General features: G+C 38.3%; 1 protein-coding gene and 1 long non-coding RNA gene across 13 annotated transcripts in view; both read right to left on the minus strand.

Annotated features, from left to right (window-relative positions):
* Window positions 1–1,368: 1,368 nt before the first annotated feature.
* The window catches only part of gab1 (GRB2-associated binding protein 1), a 65,715-nt gene continuing 45,461 nt past the window's right edge, over window positions 1,369–21,622 (minus strand). For 7 of the 12 annotated variants that reach the window (XM_032562455.1, XM_032562456.1, XM_032562458.1 and 4 more), the window contains 11 exons: window positions 20,762–20,981; window positions 19,358–19,450; window positions 17,601–18,289; window positions 16,578–16,672; window positions 16,245–16,253; window positions 14,968–15,268; window positions 11,451–11,543; window positions 8,755–8,848; window positions 8,219–8,342; window positions 3,861–3,989; window positions 1,369–3,776 (listed from right to left, as the gene is read on the minus strand). In XM_032562455.1, the coding sequence (XP_032418346.1) occupies window positions 3,618–3,776; window positions 3,861–3,989; window positions 8,219–8,342; window positions 8,755–8,848; window positions 11,451–11,543; window positions 14,968–15,268; window positions 16,245–16,253; window positions 16,578–16,672; window positions 17,601–18,289; window positions 19,358–19,450; window positions 20,762–20,981 (2,006 nt within the window). In that variant the 3' untranslated portion in view covers window positions 1,369–3,617. The remainder of the gene's footprint in view (window positions 3,777–3,860; window positions 3,990–8,218; window positions 8,343–8,754; window positions 8,849–11,450; window positions 11,544–14,967; window positions 15,269–16,244; window positions 16,254–16,577; window positions 16,673–17,600; window positions 18,290–19,357; window positions 19,451–20,761; window positions 20,982–21,622) is intronic. The other 5 variants (XM_032562461.1, XM_032562452.1, XM_032562462.1 and 2 more) reach the window with 4 other exon arrangements.
* LOC116719779 (uncharacterized) lies at window positions 9,725–11,443 on the minus strand. Its single transcript, XR_004339264.1, has 2 exons — window positions 10,046–11,443; window positions 9,725–10,008 (listed from the first exon to the last, which is right to left on the minus strand). It is a non-coding gene; the product is annotated as an uncharacterized LOC116719779 (long non-coding RNA).

Below are 21,622 nucleotides of genomic sequence, written 5' to 3' on the forward strand. Positions count from 1 at the left end.
ATTAATTCAATTAATTGTTTCAGCCCTAGTCAATTTCCAGCAGCACAATCTGGAGGTCTTTTTTATGTTATTCTTATTTAAATAAGTAATTATGTTATGAGGTATTAGTCAGATGAATAATATTAAAGCAGAAATACATGACTCCTGGTGAAAAGAATAATTAAAAATGAAGTGGGTTTTTTTTTCAGGTTGCTTGCTTTAAAATTCAATTTTGCCCGTTGAACATTTAAAGTAAAGAACATTGGTAATTATCGTTTCTGGAAAAGCTACTAAAAAGCATCTAGCAGCAGCCTGGCCTGCAAACATTTAGACTGAAGGAGGTGGGAATAACTCAGCGCTGAACGGCCGTGAGGAAGAGAACAGAGGAGGCAAACCGGGAACAACAAGCAACAGCTCCATCCAGTGGTCAGCAAGGGAAGCATTTCAAATTCACTGAACCAAAAGTGAGATTTTAATATAGGAATGTGCTTTAAAGTGTAAAGAGACAGAAATCTGTATATTGCCATGCAACAACTGCTATAAAGTGTAAGGTAAGTGAAACTACACTGGAGGTTTATTTAAACAGATTCAATCTTATTTGTTGTTTGGTAGGTTGGATCATTTTCTCTACATATAAATAATTGACAACTAAATCAGTGGCAGTAAATCCCACTTATATTTAAAATATATATATAAAATCACCCGTTTGACATAACTCAGCGTGACATTAAAGAAATTAAGGTATATTTCCTTGCTACAGCTTTGACTGATATGTCATTAGTGAAAGTATCAAAATATTGAGTCAGGATCTTTTCAGATTTTCATTTCTATGAAGCAAAAACAAACAATTAGATGAGCAATTACTATTTAAACTATCTCAACTGTGAAGTATGGGGGTGGCAGCATCATGTTGTGGGACCGTTTTGCTGCAGGAGGAACTGGTGCACTTCACAAAATAGATGCCACGACAATAGATTATGTGGAAATATTAACGCAACATCTAAAGGCATCAGCCAGGAAGTAAAAGCTCGGGCAACACAGTGGGTCAAAGTTCAAAGGCAATGCTAGCAAATACTGAGGAAATGGATGTAAACTTTTGAATTTTAAGGCATTAATAAATCTGACATTTTCTCCCTTTATTGTGGAATTTCACTAGAAATAATTGAGGTCATTCTAACTGACCTGAAACAAGATTTATCAGTCTGATTTAACTTAAGACAGTGGGGAAAAAAAATAAATAAAATTGTTTTAATTTGGCATATTTATGTCAGTTGTATGCACTGCTCTGTTTTGGTCTATCACATCAAGGGCCTTAAAGTAGTAAAAGTATGCAGAGATTTAATGTTTACTGAATGCTGTGCTAAAAAAAAACAAACGACAAACCAGAGGTAAGATGATGGTTTTTATTAGTTCAGTTTTCAAATTTTAATTTTCACTTGAGATTCGTTAGAAAACATCATCAGTTCTGCAGCCTGCATCACAAAGAACCTGCAACAAGGAAAGACGGAAGTCAAAAGAAAATGACTCTGTAGGTAGGTCTTTTAAGAGATATGTGTTAATACAGCTGATGGCAAACTATTTACAGCAACAGTTTGATTTTATGGTAGCAACATGCTTGGGATTTCTCAGGGAGAGATGATGATGATGGGCTTAGTAAAGCCAGATGTATGGAGGCAGAATATTTCAGCTGTTTTAGAGCTATCTAGTTGAGGCAGTCAATTTCTCAAAACTTTGTGCCAGTTCAGTTTAAAATAAATTAAACTCACGAGCAGAAAGACGAGCAGAAGAGAAAGGAGAAATGGATTTCTGACTAATTTCTCAGCGGATGTCAAACTAAACTCCAGCTAATGTTCCTCCATTTGAATCAAGAATACTGAGCGAAAACCGGTCATGACGTCGACACGATGAAATTACTCCAGAAATAAATTAGAGAAGGAAAGTTGCATTAGTGTACATTTATAAAAAAAAAAAAAATAAGTACCTGATTTTCTCTCTGTGACCCCGCTGTAATGCCTTTGCATAACTTATAGAAAACTTGTCACACTCTTTAAAAACTCAGTCATCATTCATTAAATCACAATCCTGAAAACCATCGAAGACCGGTAAAGAATTCCACCCTGCAGAATCCGAATACCTTCGAGTCAAAAACACGGTGGAGATTTCATACAAATAAAAAGGACACTTTTTTTCCTGTCTATATACACAAAACACTTCTGTACAGTTTTTCACTTCCAGAAACAGACAGAAACTTTCCCACTTACAGAACAAATGGAAATCTGATCGGATTCAGTGATTAAAACTTAAGTAAATCTAAAGCTTACTTTTAGCACTTGGTTATGTTCGACTGCCTTTGAATTCCAAGAATCGGTCCATCATACGGGATCCGGGTTTAACGCATCAACTCTGGACCCTGCTTGGAGTCGACGTGAGGCTGATCTGATCTACGATGCTTTGCAAAAATATTCAGACGTCTAAATCTTTTCACATTTTGTCAGATTGCTACAACAGATTGGAGGGTATTTTACTGGAATTTTATATAATAGACTGCAACGATGTAATGCATAATTGTGAAGCGGAACATGGTTTAAAAAAATTTTTTTACACAAAAAATCAGAAAAGTGTGGAGTGCATTTGGACTCCACACTTTCAGGACTTCCCTCCACAACACAGCTGCGCTCACACTGACTTGGCAAACATTTTATTCGGAGGAATGAGTATCAAACTGAGAACCTCAACTCACTCAATTTCCTGTACATGATACATCCGGAGCAACAACTTGCCATCAGGAAAAACTAAATTCGTATTTAAGGAGGTTTATTAGAGAACATCAGAGGAGGTTCAGAGGTTTGCAGGATTAAGTAATAGTGTAATTTCCCATTAATAAGCATTATTCAATGCTCAACTAAGCAGCTGCAAAACTACCAAAACATGGCCAGCCTCAAAAACTCACAGGTCGAAAACAAGACAGCAGAGATCAAAAGCTCATTTTCTTTCCGCTCCACAATTATGCACTAATTTGTGTTGGTTTACCACATAAAAACTCAATAAAAAATACTTTCAGGTTTGTGGTTTAGCCTGACAGGATGTGGAAAAGTTCTCCGGGTGTGAATATTTTTGCAAGGCGCTACATTTGGCGTACATTAAAAAGTAAAAATAGCGTGGAATAAAACCTCCCCCAGATAAAAACACCAGAAACTGAAAATTCAACACTGTTAAACCTGCGCTGCTATTTAGTACAGTTGCATTCGCAAGGAGTCGTGATTATGTTGTCATGGGATTTCATTTACACCTCAAAAGCAACGCCTAACAGCTTTACAACGAAAGGAAATGTTAACGCTGGATTAGCCAACAGGTGTCGGGACAGACGAGTGGAAAAACAGCCCTTAATCCTCATCGAAGGCAGTGAATGTTTAAAGTTCATAGTCTGTTTAAGTCAAACCTCAGAAAGACAAGTTCAGTTCATATGCCTGCTTTCATGGGGCATAAAGCTTATTCATGGCCCGCGTCGCGCGAGCAGACGGACACACGCCTTCTGCTGGGCCTGACGTCAGATGAGCCACCGGCTCTCGTTCTGTGGAAAGCGTCCCAGGCCCGGCAGCCTGGAGGTTCAGAAGGTGGGTTGGTGGTCTGGAACGGGCTCATTTGGGTGCTTTGGAGAGGGTATCTGTCTCTGTGAATACGCGGTCTTCACTCCATGCCTCCCTGGTGCTCTTCAGGGCTTGTGTGCGTTGTTGGTCCACAACCACGTAGTCAACACGCTCGTCTGATGCAGAAATGCCGGTTCCATTGTTTTTCATCTGAGAAAGCACAAAGCGGTCCGAAAATAAATACATGTAAGCTCCTAAAACGCAAAAAACAACGTGGTGGTGGGGAGCTCCTACCTTCCGAGGTGGGGTAGACTTGCCAGATTCAAGATCCAAATCCAAGTACTCCACCTGTTTATCTCCTTTGGGCTTCACCATGGGGCTACTCCCACCATCCACAGGCAATGGTGCCGCCATCTTCATCATCTGCGTGAGCCGGGACAAGTTTGGTTTTGTCCTCGCCAAACACAGTAAAAGCTCAAATCCAAATGAACTAATGTGTTGTCACAAAACCCAAAATTCTTTAGGATTCATTCCAGTTAACAAAACATAACTGGTGCAAAACCAATGTTGCCAGTTTGTTCACTTTTAAGGTGTTCTGATTTATCAAGACACAATTTTAACAATAAATTAGCAAGAACCGTTTAACAAGACCTTCACACTGGATGGAGATTGTATACCGGTGTTAAAGGCAACCCGTTATGTTTCCTTAAACACGTTAGAATAGGTCCATGAGCTACACAAACCATGTTCATTGCATAGTTTTTGTTTTTTTGGGGGCACAAAATCATTGTTAGACAGTGAGATTTTAGTCTGCCTATTTGAGCTCCTTTCAGAAGAAGTTGTTTTAGGATGTCTTGTCACTTTAAATCCAAATAAGCTGCTGCTGACATCCATATAAATACGGACTGTGGCAGAACCACAGTGCTGGTTCTGTTGGATCTCAGTGCAGCTTTTGACACTGTTGACCATGACATATTACTGAATCAACTGGAGAGTTGGGTCGGACTCTCCGGTCCAGTGCTTAACTGGTTTGAATCCTACATAAAGAACAGGGATTTCTTTGTTTCAATTGAAAACTTTTCATCAAAGAGGTCAAAGGTCACATGTGGGGTACCCCAAGGTTCAATCCTAGGACCCCTTTTATTCAATATTTATATGCTCCCACTAGCTCAGGTTATAACAGGAAATAATATTAGCTACCATAACTATGCAGATGACACACAGCTCTACATTACGATGTCACCAGGTGACTCAGAGCCCATCCAATCACTGAACAGATGCTTAGAACAGATAAATGTGTGGATGTGCCAAAACTTTCTCCAGCTGAACAGAAACAAAACTGAAGTTATTATTTTTGGACCTAAAGAGGAACGATCTAGAGTCAATGCACAGCTTCAGTTATTACAACTGAAAACCAGCGATCAGCCCGAAACCTGGGAGTAGTGATGGACTCTGACCTGAACCTCCAGAGCCACATAAAGACAGTTACAAAGTCGGCCTTCTATCACCTGAAGAACATTTCCAGGATTAAAGGACTAATGTCTCAGCCAGATCTAGAGAAACTCGTCCATGCGTTCATCTTCAGTCGTATTGATTATTGCAACAGCGTCTTCACAGGTCTGTCCAACAAATTAATCAAACAGCTGCAGCTGATCCAGAATGCTGCTGCTCGCGTTCTCACTAAAACCAGGAAGATAGAGCACATAACACCAGTTCTAAAGTCCCTCCACTGGCTCCCTGTAGCTCAAAGAATAGACTTTAAAATACTGTTGTTAGTTTATAAATCACTGAACGGCTTAGCACCACAATACATTAAAGATCTGCTGTTGTTGTATCAACCTTCCAGACCTCTCAGGTCTTCCGGTTCTGGTCTGCTCTGCATCCCCAGAACCAGAACCAAACGAGGAGAAGCAGCTTTCAGCATCTATGCACCACGAATTTGGAACAAACTTCCAGAAAACTGTAAAACAGCTGAAACACTGACTTCTTTTAAATCTCAACTGAAAACCCACCTGTTTAGAATTGTATTTGAAATGTAATCAATTACAAATTTATTGATGTAACTTGACTTAATGATTGATTCTATATTGCATTGTGATTCTGTGTTTGTTATGATGTAAAGCACTTTGAAATGCCTTGCTGCTGAAATGTGCTATACAAATAAAATTTGATTGATTGATTGATTGATTGATTGCTGGCCATGCCCCCCCAACTCAACATTTAAACTCACACGTGAAAATGGCTGCAAACAGATGCGCAATTACACAACTGTACAACTCTGAAAAGCAGAAGTAGAACCTCCTGCACAAACAACAACAATCCAACAAGTGGTTTCTGAATGGTAAATGTTTATTTATTTCATATTTTTTAAGAGCTTGGCCTGTTTTAAACGCAGTAGATACCAAAATGGAAGTACAAAAACTTCCAAAATGTGAATTTTGCATAATAGGTCCTTTTTAATGCCCCACCTTCAAGACCCAGCTGGAAAGTCTAGGCCTTTCCAGGACTTTGTAAAATCTTGCAAAATTAAAAATACCCAGGCTCCCTGTTACTCATGCAGATTAATGTTTGAAGTGACAAAAAAGGTTTTCTGATATTTAAAAATAGAAATAATTTTGATAATTCTAAATAACCTAAAGCAAGAAAAGTTTGTTTGGATTTAACTTCAGAAAGTGAGAAAAAAGTTGAATGTGTCTTTTATTCAGTGTATTTATACTGATAAAACAAAAGAAAAAAGAATTGTGGTTTTGTGACAACTCAAACACATGTTGGGTCTAAACGTAGCGTTAATTCTGCACTACAAGTACGGTGGAAACATTAGATCTAGGATGAGACAAAACTAGAACATAACTATTAAAGAAAGTGGTGGAAGATATCTAGAAACCCTTACAAAATTCCCCCAAACTCCTCAGTATTCTGGCCACACTGACTGGAAAGTGACGACAGCATGGCTAAATCTGTGCAGATTTCTTTGTGATCTGATTGCAACACCTGAAAAGCCCCCCCAAAAACCTCTGGTGTTCTGACAGGGCAAGCCATTCATGCCTAACCCTGCTCACCTCCTCTATGGTGTCAGGTTCCTCCACCTCCCTCTTTACAGGGGTGATGGGGACTGTGCAGTAGAAGGACTCCTCTCTACAGAACGTAAGAAGGGGTGGAAGTAGCAAAGAACGAAGGGAAAAAAAAGAAAAGCAGATGGTTAAGACCAAGAATGCAGGATAAAGAAAATGGTTGAAGCCAGAGCCGGAGGAAGCCGAGGAAGTGGGAAACTAGAGAAGGGAGGAAATGAACTGAGTGATGAAAGAGCAACAAGACAGCAAACGGTATCAAAGCAAGTAAAAAACTGTTAACAGCAAAAAAATGTCTGAGAATAGCAAAGCAAAAACCAAAACAGTAATGTTAAGGCGTGGTTATCCACCTCTAGAGCGTTTAAAAAGTGCTTCTTTTCCTAAGAGTTTTCCACATTTTGAAACCACAAACTTTAATCTGTTACTGGGAGTTCATAACCAACACAGAGTCGTGAATAATTGTGAGATGAACAAGACAATGATGCATGGTTATAATTTATTTTACAAATTAACGTCCAGAGATTGGCTGCTCTGGAAATGTCGGCCAATAATGTGTCAGATAGCATTCTGTAAGCAAGTTCCTCAGTTCCCTTTTCTTAAGAATATTTTAGATTAGCTCTGCAAAAGTATGTGAAATATTCTCAAATAATTTCCACAGAAAAATACGCTAATATCCATGAAGAGGTGTGGGTAAAAAAAAGGGAAAAAAAGGCCTCTTCAAACTCTGGACATGAATCAAAATGAGAATCTGTGTCAAGACAAAAAAATTAAGTCATCCAATCTGATTGAAGTTAGTAGATGTGCATCAATAACTCAGCTACGACTTTGATAATACCTTGCTACTTTATGGCTTTGGAGGTTATTGACTCAGAGGGTCTGAAAATCTTTAGATTTCCATTTGTAAAAAAAAAAAACAAACAAAAAAACATTAAAACCTATTTATCATTTTTCACTTTGTTGTGCTACTTTGCGTTCGTCTTCCACATGAAATAAAATAAAATTTTAAAAAAGCATAAAATCCAAATTAAATAATTGAAGTTTGTTGGTGTAATGCAACAAATTATGGAAATATTGAAAAGTTGGTTACTTCTGCAAGGCACTGGGTGTAGTTCTCTGAATGTTTCAGCATTATTTCATATTTGGTTTCATTTTGCTTCATAATTGAACAATAAAACTGAAAATATCTGTAAAAGTAAAAGACAAATAAGGTGAAAAGAAGGCAGAGGAGGGCAAAAGGAAACTGCAAAGAAAAGAGTCAAGGTGGCGAGGAGTCCATCTGCAGGAGTTGGTGTTTTATCCACACTCACTATTACCATGTGGGAGAATACATTTCTTAATGTCTTGATGTTTTCTATAAATATTTTGACGTAGCAATTCATTCTCAAAGTCTTGCTAAAATTCCAGCTGCTTTAATGGAGCAGGCGTAAAAAAATATCTGCAGAGGTCGTTACTTTATGTTTACTCCATTATATAAACAATAAAAAGCAAAGTTTTCTGCAGATTTTATAATTAAAGTTTATTTTATTTAAAGCAAAACTTCTAAAGCATGTTTTTGGATTCAGAGAATAAATGTGTGTTACATACTGGTTCGTCTGTAGGTAAATTAGGGTCCATTTCTACATAATTCTCTGCAATGTCTTCGGAGTCAGTGCTGGAGGCCGTGCTATGCACTGACGAGGGTCTCGCCGGCATTGGAAACCTAGAGAGACTGGGCAGCATTCACAATGTTTACACACCAACTTTGAAGCAAATGCACCAAATAAAAGCACAGATGTAGACCTCATCTCTGACTGACTTCAATGTGAAGCAGCTTGGAGGCAGATCCAGGATCCTGTTTGTATGAGCAGTGCTACTTTGGTCAAACAGTAACTACAGTAATGCATACAGTGTTAGAGTTTACTTCTTTAGTGATCCACTAAAATAAAAGGGCACGTTCTCACTAGGCTCTGTTTAACTCATGGAAGCTGGATTCTGTGTTTAAAAAGTAAGATGGACAAAGTGTTTTCTTTTGGTGTTAGAGTGGCAGAGGAGAGCAGAGCAGTGAGAACATGCCCTTTGGTGTTAGCAAAATGTAAAACTATGTAAAATAAAAACTAATGTCAAACATCTTAGATACTTACTCTCTAGCAAATGAGCGTGTGACAGGTGAGCGGACAGGTGTGCAGGGCTCCTCCCATTCTGGTAGTGGTTTGATCTCTAATGGTGCAGGTCTTCCTAAACCAAACAAATGCACACCTTTCAGTCCCTGTTCCTCATCAATCCAGCACAAAAACAAATTATCGCTATGGTAACAGTATCCCACATCAGGAATGGGAATAAAATAGTGGGGGAATGTAAAATGTATCATAGTACACCCCCTTAAACTAAAGCTTTGTTGAAGAACCTTTTAATTAGAGCAGAGGTGCAATATATCTGTTTGCAATCTGCATCACAGTATAAATCTATGAATATTGCATACATATTCATTAAAAGTTTACCTTTATTCTTTTTTTTGTCACCATAAAAAAGAAATGTCAAATTACAATACATTACAATTAGATTAGCTGTGTAGAGGGTAAATGTAAGCAGTAACATTTACGTAACTTTTTTTTTTTTTTTTCAAGAAGTACTTTCAGGAGTATGTTACAGCAGTGGTCCCCAACCCAATTGGTACCGGGCAGCACAAGAAATAGTTAAATATTTCTGTTTTATGTATTATGTGAGTCTGGAAGAGCTTTTATTTTGAAAATCCTTTAACCGGATTCTCTCGGTTATGTCTTGTGCGCCAACATTGAGCCCACAAGCAGCAAAATGAGTAAGAAACAGATCAGATTCTTTGGAAAGTTTCTTTGCAAATGGGAAAAGGCCCAGAGAAGAGACAGGAGGATGGATTTATCCCGGTAGGTGATTCCCACATTCCAAGCTCTGCATGACATGCGGTGACCGGCTGTTAATGAGGCAATGAAGCTTCAAACTGCTTCACTACTTAGAGACCATGAATACCCTGTGCGTCACTCTGGGAGTTATTGTTTCCCTTCATTCTCCCAGACGGGAGCGTCTCGTTGCAGAGAAACAAGCGCAGGGCTCCCATTAATTTGTCATTATCATGAGTTAAAACTTTCATGAAAGTAAAATGTTCGTTTTAGTGGCACATCTGTATCTTATTTTGAAGGGATATGTAAACGTTACCATAGAGACCAGAGAGAGTTAGGGCAGTGGTCGAGACGAGAACAGAGGCTCTTTAGGTCTGGTTCACACGGCACGATTTAAGGATTGTCGGCTGATTTTCCAAACCTCTGTGACCACAGAGCCGATAAAAGTCCAACAGGTTCGATCGGTTCGTGTGTCCAGCCACACGGCAGGAGCAACACACCACACAAGAACCGATTTCACTCCTGAACATCCCGATTCCTGAAGAAAATCCCGTAAAACCCCAACATACCATACGTGAATTTAGAGCAACAAACATGTCCGACAATGTAGAAGCAGTAGTGATAGTTTGTAGACTCGTTTTAAGCGATAAAAGACGTAACAAAAAGAAAAACGTTGGATGAAAGACTGCAGGAGCAGCAGCTCTATGTGCTGCACTTACGCACTAAACCGGACTCTCGGTTGCGCCACGTCAGCTGTTTGGGATTCCCCACCGTGCTTACGTCACCGCGCTTTCTGATTGACTCCCAGTCACATTCAACAGGTTGCGTCAGGGAAAACCCCGCACGCTGCGATAAAAGGGCCAAGACAATCAAACATGTTGAATATGCCCGATGTTAGACGGGATCGGTCCGACGTTCCACACTGACAGGATAATCGTACGATTATCACAAGCGACAATCTTAGAACTCGGAACCGTCTAAGATTGTCATTAGGGGAAAATCGGGACAAAAAAATGTAAAATTGTGTCATGTGACCTCCTTCCCACCAGTCCCCTGGGGCCGCAGTAAAATTGCCAAGCCTTGACCGGTCCGTTGTGATAAAAAGGTTGGGGACCACTGCGTTACAGCACCATATATTTCATATTTACTTGAGAAATGTTATAAAGTATCGCTACTCTTGCAGTAAAGTTTCTCTAAACTTGACCCAGTGCAAATAACTTCACTCCATGAAGTACAAACATGTTACAACCAAAAATAAACCAGACACAGACCTACAATTTGTCAAAGTGAGACCTCTTGTTGTACTCAAACTTTGTTGTTCTAATGTCTTATTTGTTTCTTCTGCTTAAAATTTATTTTGCAATGTTTTACATTTTTTCCATTTTACCACAATTTGCACATTAGTATATTTTTTGTAAGTCTGATTAAATCAGATGTTATGATCAGATCATAACATTTTTACTCTCACTCTCTTATGCTGGAATAGAAACCATGTATATAAAGGCATGTGAGTGAAAATGATGGCCATGCATGGCTTCCTCTCTAAGATCATATCTTTGTTCAGTTTCCTCCTGCAGAGCTATCTGTTATTTTCCAAAAGCATGCATGTGTTTTAGTACCAATAAAAATCTGATTGTTGTCTGTTAATGTGTTTTGTGTCAACAAAATGTAATTTTTAAACAAAAATGTTAGTATTTGATTGGGCTAAAACGTAATGTTAGGGAGTATTTTGTGGAACACATGAAATCCAAAGTGAATGAAGACCACATTCCAAGAATATCCTGCAAACATTTTAAGTTAGACTGGATTAGTCAATCAAAGTGACATTTCTCTGAATCAAACCCCTAGATGATAAGAGGAAAGATCCCACAATTTAACTCTAAAAGCATGCAGATGGATGAAGTGTTGTATGCAGAGGTCAAAGAAGTTTCAGACACACAAACAGTTCGATGGCGTGTACGTACCCTTGCGTCGTCCCCTCGGGAATTCACCTACGGTTTGAGAGTCGGTTCGCTCTAAACCGACAACCTTTGCTCTTATTATTTTAGGACTCTGACCTGATTGGTGAAAGAAGACTTTGCTCATTATATAAAAAAGGGGGTGATCACAACAAGTAAGCCCTAAAGTAAGAAATATTCTGCCATGCAAAACAAAAGACATAACTTTGCTGCACAGTGAAGCGTCGCCCTCACTCACAACCATTTATTTATTTTCCAGCAGCACAAATCAAGAGAGCAATTGTCATGACAACAGCGGGACCAAACTACCCGACATGCAACTCACTCCATGCAGCACGGCTTCCCACACAAAGACTGACATCACAGCTGTGCATGCACGATTGGCTGTGTGGACGAGTACACGGAGAAATCAGGTCATGTTGAGAAGAACAACACACAGCTCTGCAGCAGGGTGAAGTGCAATGTTAGAAAACTAGGAGGATTTCACTTCAACACACCGAGCAGAACATTTCTGGAAGGGTGGGGTGATTTAAACAGAGCTACAGTTTCAAATGTTTTTGATGGAATTACATAGAAATTCCGCTGGCACTGAATTCCTGTTGAATCCTTGGAGAAAGGAGGATAAATGGACAGGTGGGGATTTATAGACAGAAAAAACTATTTCTCATGGCTGATAATAAAATTATAATAACCAGTAAGAATTTAAGCTGGTATTTTTATGCTCAATGCCCGAATAAATGCATCAGTTAACTTGTTTTAGCCTTGTGTCTAATATGAATATATTTATAGCTGAAACAACAAATTGTATTAATCGATTGTTGAAATAACCAACAACTAATTTAGTCATCGATTAATCGATAACTAGAGTATACTGTCTCCAAAAAAGCCACTTGCTGCAAGAAAAACGTATTCAGCCAAAACTGTACAAAAATATATACATTTTGGATTTAAGATTAAATTAAAAAAAAACTTTGAAAATATGTTCAACCCAAAACTTTACTAGCAAACTTTTATCTTCACCTGGTTAGAATTCTGTTAAATAAAATCTTCAATTAATCACCTTTTGCTACCCAATTATTAATCAGTTAATTGAAAAAATTTGTCAACAATTAGCCCTTCACCATAATGATGTTAAGTCAAGCAGGAGGGCTAAGCTTTTCACATTATGAAAAGCACATTTTCTAGTTGCACATACATCCTTTGCTACAAAAGCGTTCATTAAAGAAATGATATGCTGAAAATAAACATTTTATTACCTATTTAGAAAAGGAATTAAATTATTTGCATCATTTAATGTTTATCTAAGATTCTTTAAAAAAGGTTTAATTGGTTAAATGAAAAATCTGCTAAATGTGTCAATTTTTTTATCTGATTGTCAAAATAGTCGATAGATTAATCAATCACTAAAACAATTATTAGTTGCAGCCTTTTATATATTAACATATGAAAATAATATCTGGAAGTGCTGTAAACATGAACGTTTAGCCTCCTTTCAAAATCCTCTCCACTGTGCATGAGGGCAACATAACTGGGCTTTTGTTGATTTTTGACTGTTGGTTCAGCTCTTACTGTAGATACGGACAAATTTGGACGAGCAACAAATATCTGCTTCTATAATGCCATGCTCTCCAGTTTTTCCAGTTTTGAGGAGTGGCTCAGAAAAACATTACTCTGAGTCACGTCATAATTATAACCTGGGAAAACAAGAAGTCAATTACTAATAAGCATGGGTCAGTATGAGTTTCTCTCTGTGTGATGTTAAGTAAAAACATCACAGTAATATCGCAAAAATTTTTCCAATTGGACTAATTGTTGTTTTTATGTAAAATAGAAATGGAACAATTAATCCTACTCTGGTTGAAAGAGTTGAACATATTATGTGTATTACTATGTTATTTAAAACTTTTTATTTTGCCGTGCTGTTTCTAATCAGATGCAACTACTTCAAATATGAAAATGTATCAATTAGTTTTCGCAGCTTAAGATATTTGAAAAAGTACAAGATTAAAATCTACTTTAGTAAAAAAAAAAAAAAAAGTAAAAATTATCAATACCAAAATAAAGTAGCAACAAGTGAATTTTATCATAAAATACTGACCATGTTTGATGTTTTAAAGAAATGTAAAAGTTACATTTTCAGTCAAATCTGATCATCTCACAGCTGCGGAGCTGAAGCATTAAATTATTTGGAGCATAAAAGACTTTTCTTACTTAATGACTTTACCTTGTCACATCTCTGAAAAATCCCCAGTGAAGTGTTGGGCTGTCTGGTTCAAAGAGCATAAGTAAGGAAAAACTCCTAATTGGGAAATGTTAGCTGGCATGAACCAGCCTAATTTTCAGCTGTGACAATTACAGCCATGGCTTTTGATTAGGCCTGTGTGATGTTTTTTGTCAGTCTTCAATTCACTTTGTCTCTTCTTCCCTTCACTGCTCTCTCCTTCGCTGATCCCAGAGTCAGAATCCCCTTCGCTATCAGGTCTAATCAAAGGACTCAATTGAAATAAAGAGAACAAAAGAGGATGGAGGTGATCTCTCCAGCCTTTGGTTGCTCCGTGGCATTATGACAAGCCTTCTAAAAAGCGCCTTGCAGGGTCTCTCAGAAGCTTAAGTGTATTGAGCTTTTGACAAGGGGTTAAAACTTTAATAAAAAGATGTGGCTAGCAGGAAAGTAATTCACCAGCCTGCTTGGGGACATGCATGCAGAAGAAGAAGTTGGTATTTAATGATCCAGACACAAAGTGAGGAATTTCTCTTCCTACCAACGACATCTGCAGAGCAAAGATGACTTTACTGTGAAAGTTAGAAGTAGGGATGCACCGATCCACTTTTTTCACTTCCGATACCGATATCTGAGGTTTAATATTGGCCGATACTGATCCGATACAGAAAAGCAGTGCTGAATTCACTTAAAACGGTTTTTTAAAAGACAGACATAAATATGCTGAATTACAAACTTATTTGATAACTTTTTTGATAACTCTGCACACTAAAATACACCAATAACTTCGCAAGTTTGGCCAAACATCTAGAAACAACTTAAATTTGTTCAGTCAGTGCAAATAGGAGTAGAACAGCAAATAAAACATAAATAATAAAGAAACAGAAACTGACAAAAACAGGTTGGCTACCTTGCTCAAATTTGTAAAAATAAACTGCAACCATCCTCTTTTTAAATGGTTGATAAAATGCAATTATGAATTCTTAATACAATGTAAAATATCATAACGTTGCTCAGAGTACAAGGCATAGAATTAGACTGAATAGATCTGCCCAATAGACCAGGCACATTGTCACTGATGCTTGATCTAGACTTTTTCTCTAATATCGGTACAGATACATATACAGAATATCAGATTGGTGCATCTCTATTTATTAGACAGTTCTGTGACCATGAACCAGTAGCTGAGTGTGACACAAAGCATTACCAGCTGTAGTGTTAGTTTGATAAACATCTCTATGAAGCAACAACATCCAGGAGAAATCACAACTACGAGTGCATGCACACAGGCTGAGGTCTCACCTTTACGATCAGGCTTGAGGTTTCGGTCCACAGGCGGGGGCTGGCACTCGTTGGGCACCGGCCGGCGGGGCGGGGTCTTCGGACTGGAGCGGAAGCCCATGTGGGCGGGCGGGGGCACCTGTTTTCCCAGGGAGGAGAACTCCATGGTGCTGGGAGTCATGGGGACATAGTTCGTTTCGTGCATTGGCTCGGACAAACTGCCCGAGTGGTGATGCGACGGCGAATTGGCGCTCATGGGGACGTAGTTCTGCTCCACCTCCTCCATAGAGTGGCTGCTCAGCGGCATCATCCCTTTGCTCTTCTGAGGAGCGAAGAACAGATGTGGCTTTTGAGACTAAGATGTGCTTCTACGACTGGTTCACATCTTGAGTCAGAGAAATCAGAAACCGGCTCAGAGACCCTGCTACCTCTGTGTAGGCCTGTCCCAATAAGCAACAAATCAATTAATCACATGATAAATTAAAACAAGCATTTGCATGATTTATTGTTTTTCTCTTTTCTGAAGACTTATAGATGTTTATAGACTTAATTCATTTTATTTGTTGTTTCTGTTGTTTTGTTTATTGATTTTGGATTTTTAAAAAGTCTTCCAGTTCCACTGTTGAATACTCATTAGAATTTAAAGTTTATTGTTTGAGTGTTCTTGCATTATTCTGCCATTGCCATAAGGTTACTTGAAAATGGTCTCAAAAGAACAATATTATCGTTTATCACAATAACTTCTGTGACAATTTATCCTCCAGCAAAATTTATTGCGACAGGCCTACCTCTGTGATTATTGGATGATTCTTTCAGAGATTTATAGAGTTGTGTTCAACCAATCAGACCAATCACTGTCTTTAGCAGGAATTATATTTCTACCAGGCAAATATTTACTATCTGTAAGGTAGAAAACAAACAGAGCCAACGGTCATTACATGCTTTCTCCTGATTGTGTGTGATTGAATAATGTTTGTTTAAATAGTAACGTCCACATGTGAATTAAAGGACTCAAACAGTTTGACTTCCTCTGAAAATGGCTGCTATTATTCAGAACAGCACAATTTGATCAAAACTTCGATTTGAAAGGGGAAAACATAAAGAAAATAAATTTAAAAAGTCAAAAAACAGCGAAAATGATCAACCGCTCGGAAAAATGATCCCAAATGCTTTAAAATGGAAACCAAAGCCAGAAGGATGTTGATGGAAACAGAAAACCCGTGGATCAAAGGAGAGCCAAAATGGCAAATACTTAGCCAATGATCAGCTCCAGGTGATAAAAGAAGATCTACAGTTACCTGTGAGTCCTGAAACAATTAGAAGAATCCCACAAAGTCACATTTTTAAAAAAATGCTGATGTTAAAGCTTGTCATGGCGGACATTAACTGGCCTAAAGAAAAAAGGTGCATCATCTTATGGCCTGATGAAAGCAAGATTGACCTTTCTAGATTTAGGGGCACAGGATTCAAGTCACATTACTCTAACTGTGTTTCCATTAATTAGTAAGCTGATAAACTTTTACTTGTGTATAGAACAATGAAATGTGGAGCCTTGAATACTTTGCTGTAAGCCACAACCTTTGTTTTCTATAAAAGTTGAATAAACTAATATCTCTATGAGAAACACTTACAAAGTAGCTGTTGAAGCTTTCATTGAAGTCAAACGAACAGCTTTTGTCTGAGGAGAATGATCTGGGAATGTCATAGAAGTCCTGTGATCCAAAATCTGTAAAAAAAATAAATAAGTAAATAAACAAAGGGTAAAACATGTCCTTTATTACTAACCTGCCAAGACTCTAAACAGTATTAGCATTCTCATCCATGTTTTTAAGTAAGGGAATGCTTAAAAGACAATCAAGATTTCCAGCTTCAAATAATAGTTACAGTAAGTGAAGAAGTGAACAAACATTTCAAGTGGTGTCTGCATGAAGACGTGTAAAAATCTATAAAAAACATTTTATCGCAGCAGGAAATCTCATTGAAAATTTTTGAATCGCATTTAGTGTGAAGAACATCTTTGTTATTTATTATCAACAGACTCACCACTGTCCCAGTTACTGGCACACATGCTGGGAATACTTTTTTTAAAGGAATCGGTTTTATATTTATTTACTTTGGTTCCTTCGTCAGTAGATAAGGAAACAAAAAGAAGAGAATCATTTTGGAAATAATGTCTTGGCTCAGTCACATGTAAGAAAACATGCTTGCAGCTCCGGTTACATAAAGTCAAAAACTTGACTAATCCAGGATATTTTTCTGCTTTCTCCAAAGTTTCTTACAAGATTTTACTAAAATAACCTGGGGTTTAACTTTAGCATTGACTTTTTTCACCACTAGGGGGAACAATGAGTGGTAAATTCTTTTGCTCTGTTTCAATGAAAGTTCCTTTCATTTGCTTCTCCGTCTACTTAAAAAGAAAATTTTTCTCCATCAGTTGCTCATAACAAAACCCTATCATATCCAACCACAATCTCCTATTTTGATGGACTTCTTAGATTTTATTTCTTTACTACTAAAACATAACTGAAAGTAAAAAAGGAGGATTGGAACATCCCTATTGAAATCCCAGTAAAATATTACAAATTTTGTGGTGGTTAAATATCTAAATGTGCAAAAGGGCTGTAAACACTTTTTGTAAGACCTTGAGCACAAACCTTTGCGGAGCCGTGAACAGTCCATCGTGCCGATCGTGTTGCTGCGTAGAGCCTTGCTCCCGGCGCTCGTCGGCACGCAGTAATTTCCGTCCGTCTCCGAGGCCGAGCGAGGCACGCAGTAGGTGTCCGTAGGCGAGCGCTCAGCGGGGGGCGGCGGGAGCCCTGAGGTGGAGCTGAGTGAAGGTTTGGGCGGTCTGGGAGGGGGGACGACATCGCCCCCGCCCTCCGAGCCTCCGACACCCGTCGACGTCGACATCGTGCGGGGGACCTGGTAGGTGGAGTTGGCGCCGGGCGTGGGAGGGATGTCGTAGCTGACGGAAAGATTCCGCATGTGCGACTCCACGAATGACGTCTTCCTCAGTGGTATGTTGAAGACGTAAAGTCCAGATTCGTCCCCGCCGTCCGGGTTGGTCGGCGGGGAGGTGGCAGACTTCGGGAGCAGCACCGTGTCCTGCGAGTAGCTGCGAGGGAGGTGATAGATGCCAGCGTCGGACGAGGTGGAGGTGCCGCGTGAGGGAGGCGAGTCGTAGAAGGAAGGAGCGGAAGCTGGAGGCTGGTGCTGTGGGAAGAAGCCGTTGTGCGAGGTGTGTTTGGGTAAGGAGGTGGCGGATGGGGGCGTGCGGTGGGATGGGAGGTTGTCATTCAGGTCCGTCTCTGAAGAGGTAGACTTGGAGTACTCTGCCTGGGCTCTGAGAACAGAACACACTTCACTTAGAGGAGCAGAAAACCCACACAGTCACAAAAAACCTTCACACCACTCCGGCAGGCAGAGTTAATGACAAAGCTATATTTAATCAACTACTTTGGCAACTTTCATTATATTAGTATTACTTTGTGCATCACATAGCAGGGTTTCTGCAACTTAAATTTAAGTCTTTTTAAGACCATTATAAATTAAATTTAAGAGGTGTATCACAACAGAAATGACAATCCTTTTAACAATTTAAATCAAGAACAAATCAGTCTTTTAAACATTATCAACAAACTTAAAATTTTGGCTTGTAGATCAAATATGAAGGCACTGATGAAGTAATTCTTATTTTCATTCTGCTTTTTTAGTATTGTTTGTATTGTAGTAAACTTTACTCTCTGGTAAAAAGCCAAAGTTTTTTTTAAATAAAAGAAGTGCTTTTTTATTATCACTAAAATTCTCTTTTTGATTGGAGAGGCTTGTTCATTTGTCTGTAATATACTGGCCCTTTTGAAATAAAAAAACAAAACTTGGGTTGAAGACAAATTTACTGCCATTCTGGCAATAAATTTGCACTTCCCCATGACAGTCGGAGAAAAAGCTAACTAGCTAGCTAGCAAAAGTATCTTAGCAGCTAGTTAGCGGTAGCCTGAACTGCCTTCATTCACAGAATAAAGTGACTCGAGGCTGATGATAAAGTGTTACCTGATGAAAAGTCAAAAATATGTTTATTTTGTCCTGCCATTACAAAATTTAAGGCCTTAATTTTACATTCATGAATTTAAGACTTTTTCAGAATGTGTGGACACCGTGCATAGTGAACAAAAGTAATGGGAAAAAACCCCTGGGTAGCTTAATATGCAGGCAAAAACAAGTTGAGAACATTTTAATCTCAAAGTGGGTTATAAAAACATAATAAGAAAAACGTTTCAAAATCCAGCATTAATATCACCCATTTTCATTTAGAGTGATGAATAAAGTGATTTGCATTCCTGTGATTCACAAACGTTCAGCACTCTACACAGGCAGGCAGGCAGGCAGGTCCAGTCGGGTTCTGGCCACTCACACACTAGTCTGTGGAGGTAGAGTCCTGCTCTCACACTCCTCCAGGAGCAAATATTCCTGATAGCCCTCCAGTGGGGCCTGACAGTCCACTGAGCTACAAACACCATCCAGCAGGAAGGAGGAAGAGAGCAGCAGTGAAGTTAGAAAACTGAAAGGGTCAAGGTGAACCTCACATTGAATAATTCAGATGGATTTTTAATATATTTCTAATATTTTCCAAATTTCTAGATTTTTCGTTCCAGTTTAAAAATATTCTAGACAAGACAAAGGATAGTTTCACAATTTCAAAATGTTTTTGTCTTACTGTCACCTTGTTTGAATGAGATGCCAGAGAAAGTGTAGAGTTATTTGTCTGACTTAAAGAAGGCAAATACATTTTCAATTGTTTACAAGAGCAACAAATGTAGCTAAAGTTAAAAAGCAAACACAGCCACCACTCTTATTTATGCAAGATTGTTTTAAAACAATTGTCAAGCTACAAGTAGGTGTTAAGCAGCTGATTTCAGGGTTTTCAGCAGCATTAGAGTATAATATTCAATACTAAATTTAGTGGGAGTTTATTTCATACGTTCTTGTAGTTTATGTGTTAAAAATCAAAATACATAAAAGGTATGAAGGGTCTTGTTACAACTATAATAATCACTGTCATTTTAGCAGCAATGTGATTATGGGTTAGTTTTTTTTATTTTAAGTAAATCACATTCAAATTACATTTTTTATGTTTTTAAAATTTTTGGAATTGCATTAAAGTGTGGGAATAGTACGCATTTTGTTCTTAAAGAAATTCAGATTTTAATCTTATGGAAAATGGAATAAATAATGTAGAAAAAATTGAATATTGTATTGTTCCCCAAATCCAGACTTTTCCATAATTCCCCAGCCTGCAGAGGCATCACACACACACACACACACACACACACACACCCACACACCCACACACACTCCCTTTTATTTATTATTTCAGAATAGATTAAGAATAATTTATATATGAACATTGGCCAGAGGTTGGTAATTGTTTTGACATCTTACTGTATGTCCGGTTGTTATTTACAATTGTTATTAGTGGTATTATTATTATTATTATTAGCCATAGATTGTCTTGTCTTTTGAGAGTTAGTTTATATTACATTTTGTCTATGTAATATAATTTATTTGTTGGCTCTTTAGCTCAGTACATTGAACAAGCACATAAATATTATAACATGGTTTTTTAAACATGGTAGGATTAAATAAGTGTTCACGTCTTCCTACTCCTTTTCGAACAGAAAAGTATTGGTAAGAAAAATAATTTTGTTCTTGGTTATGTATGCAGATGTTTTCTCTGTCCTACTGATTGCTTGTTTTCTTGTTTTCAAAAACCTGTTTGAAATAAATCAAAATCAAACATTTAGACAATCAGTGTCACCTGTAGGTTTCAGGCTTTTTGCTCTCACAGTTGGCGAGCCACAGGTAATCCTGCGGGTCCTCTGAGCTGGACTGAGAGTCTAGGTGTCGCACGCTGACCGGCTGGTATGGAGGAGGGACGACGCCCAGCAAAGACGGTACCGGGCCGACCATATTAACTAAAGATGGGTGTGGAGGAGTGTCCACGACAGCGCCTGACGGCTGAAGATTTTTTGAATTATCTGCAGGAGAAAAGAAAGATGGCTGTGGTTAACTATGATTGGAAATTCATCTTATTCAGAACAACAATCTGAGAGAATGTGAAATTTATTGCGGTACAAACAGTAAGCAAGACAACAACAACAAAAAAAGCCAGCATAAATAAATTGTGTATTTAATGCCAAGGATGTAAAAGTCAATGGAGAAAGAAGCTTCTGCTGAACTAGGAGTAGGATTTTATGCAGCAAAATGTCAGCATTTTCATGGTCGTAACCCGTACTATATAGTTAATGCGTCCCAAATTATTCTGTCTACTGTATGCTACAAAGCATGAAAGTCGTTTTCCCTTTATTTGTGAAAGAGTGTGTTGTTTTAACAGGAAATTATGAGCCTGAACATCAACATCAGGCATGTCTGAATGCAAAACTAACATACTGGAGAGTTGGGTCACTTGATTCCTAATGGGTTTCTCCTGCACTAATGAAACTGAGCTACCAAAGGATTTATCACAGCAGACAGGCCTGAGAGGACTAAAGTTACTCATATAAATACTATTTCTTTACATCATCTTGATGACATTATTAATGACATATCCAGAAATAAAAATGTCAAATTTAACGACTTTTAAAACTCCATAGAGGAGTCAGTAGGCTGAGACAGTAGC

This window comes from Xiphophorus hellerii, chromosome 5, assembly GCF_003331165.1.
Source record: "Xiphophorus hellerii strain 12219 chromosome 5, Xiphophorus_hellerii-4.1, whole genome shotgun sequence".
Lineage (NCBI taxonomy): Eukaryota > Metazoa > Chordata > Actinopteri > Cyprinodontiformes > Poeciliidae > Xiphophorus > Xiphophorus hellerii.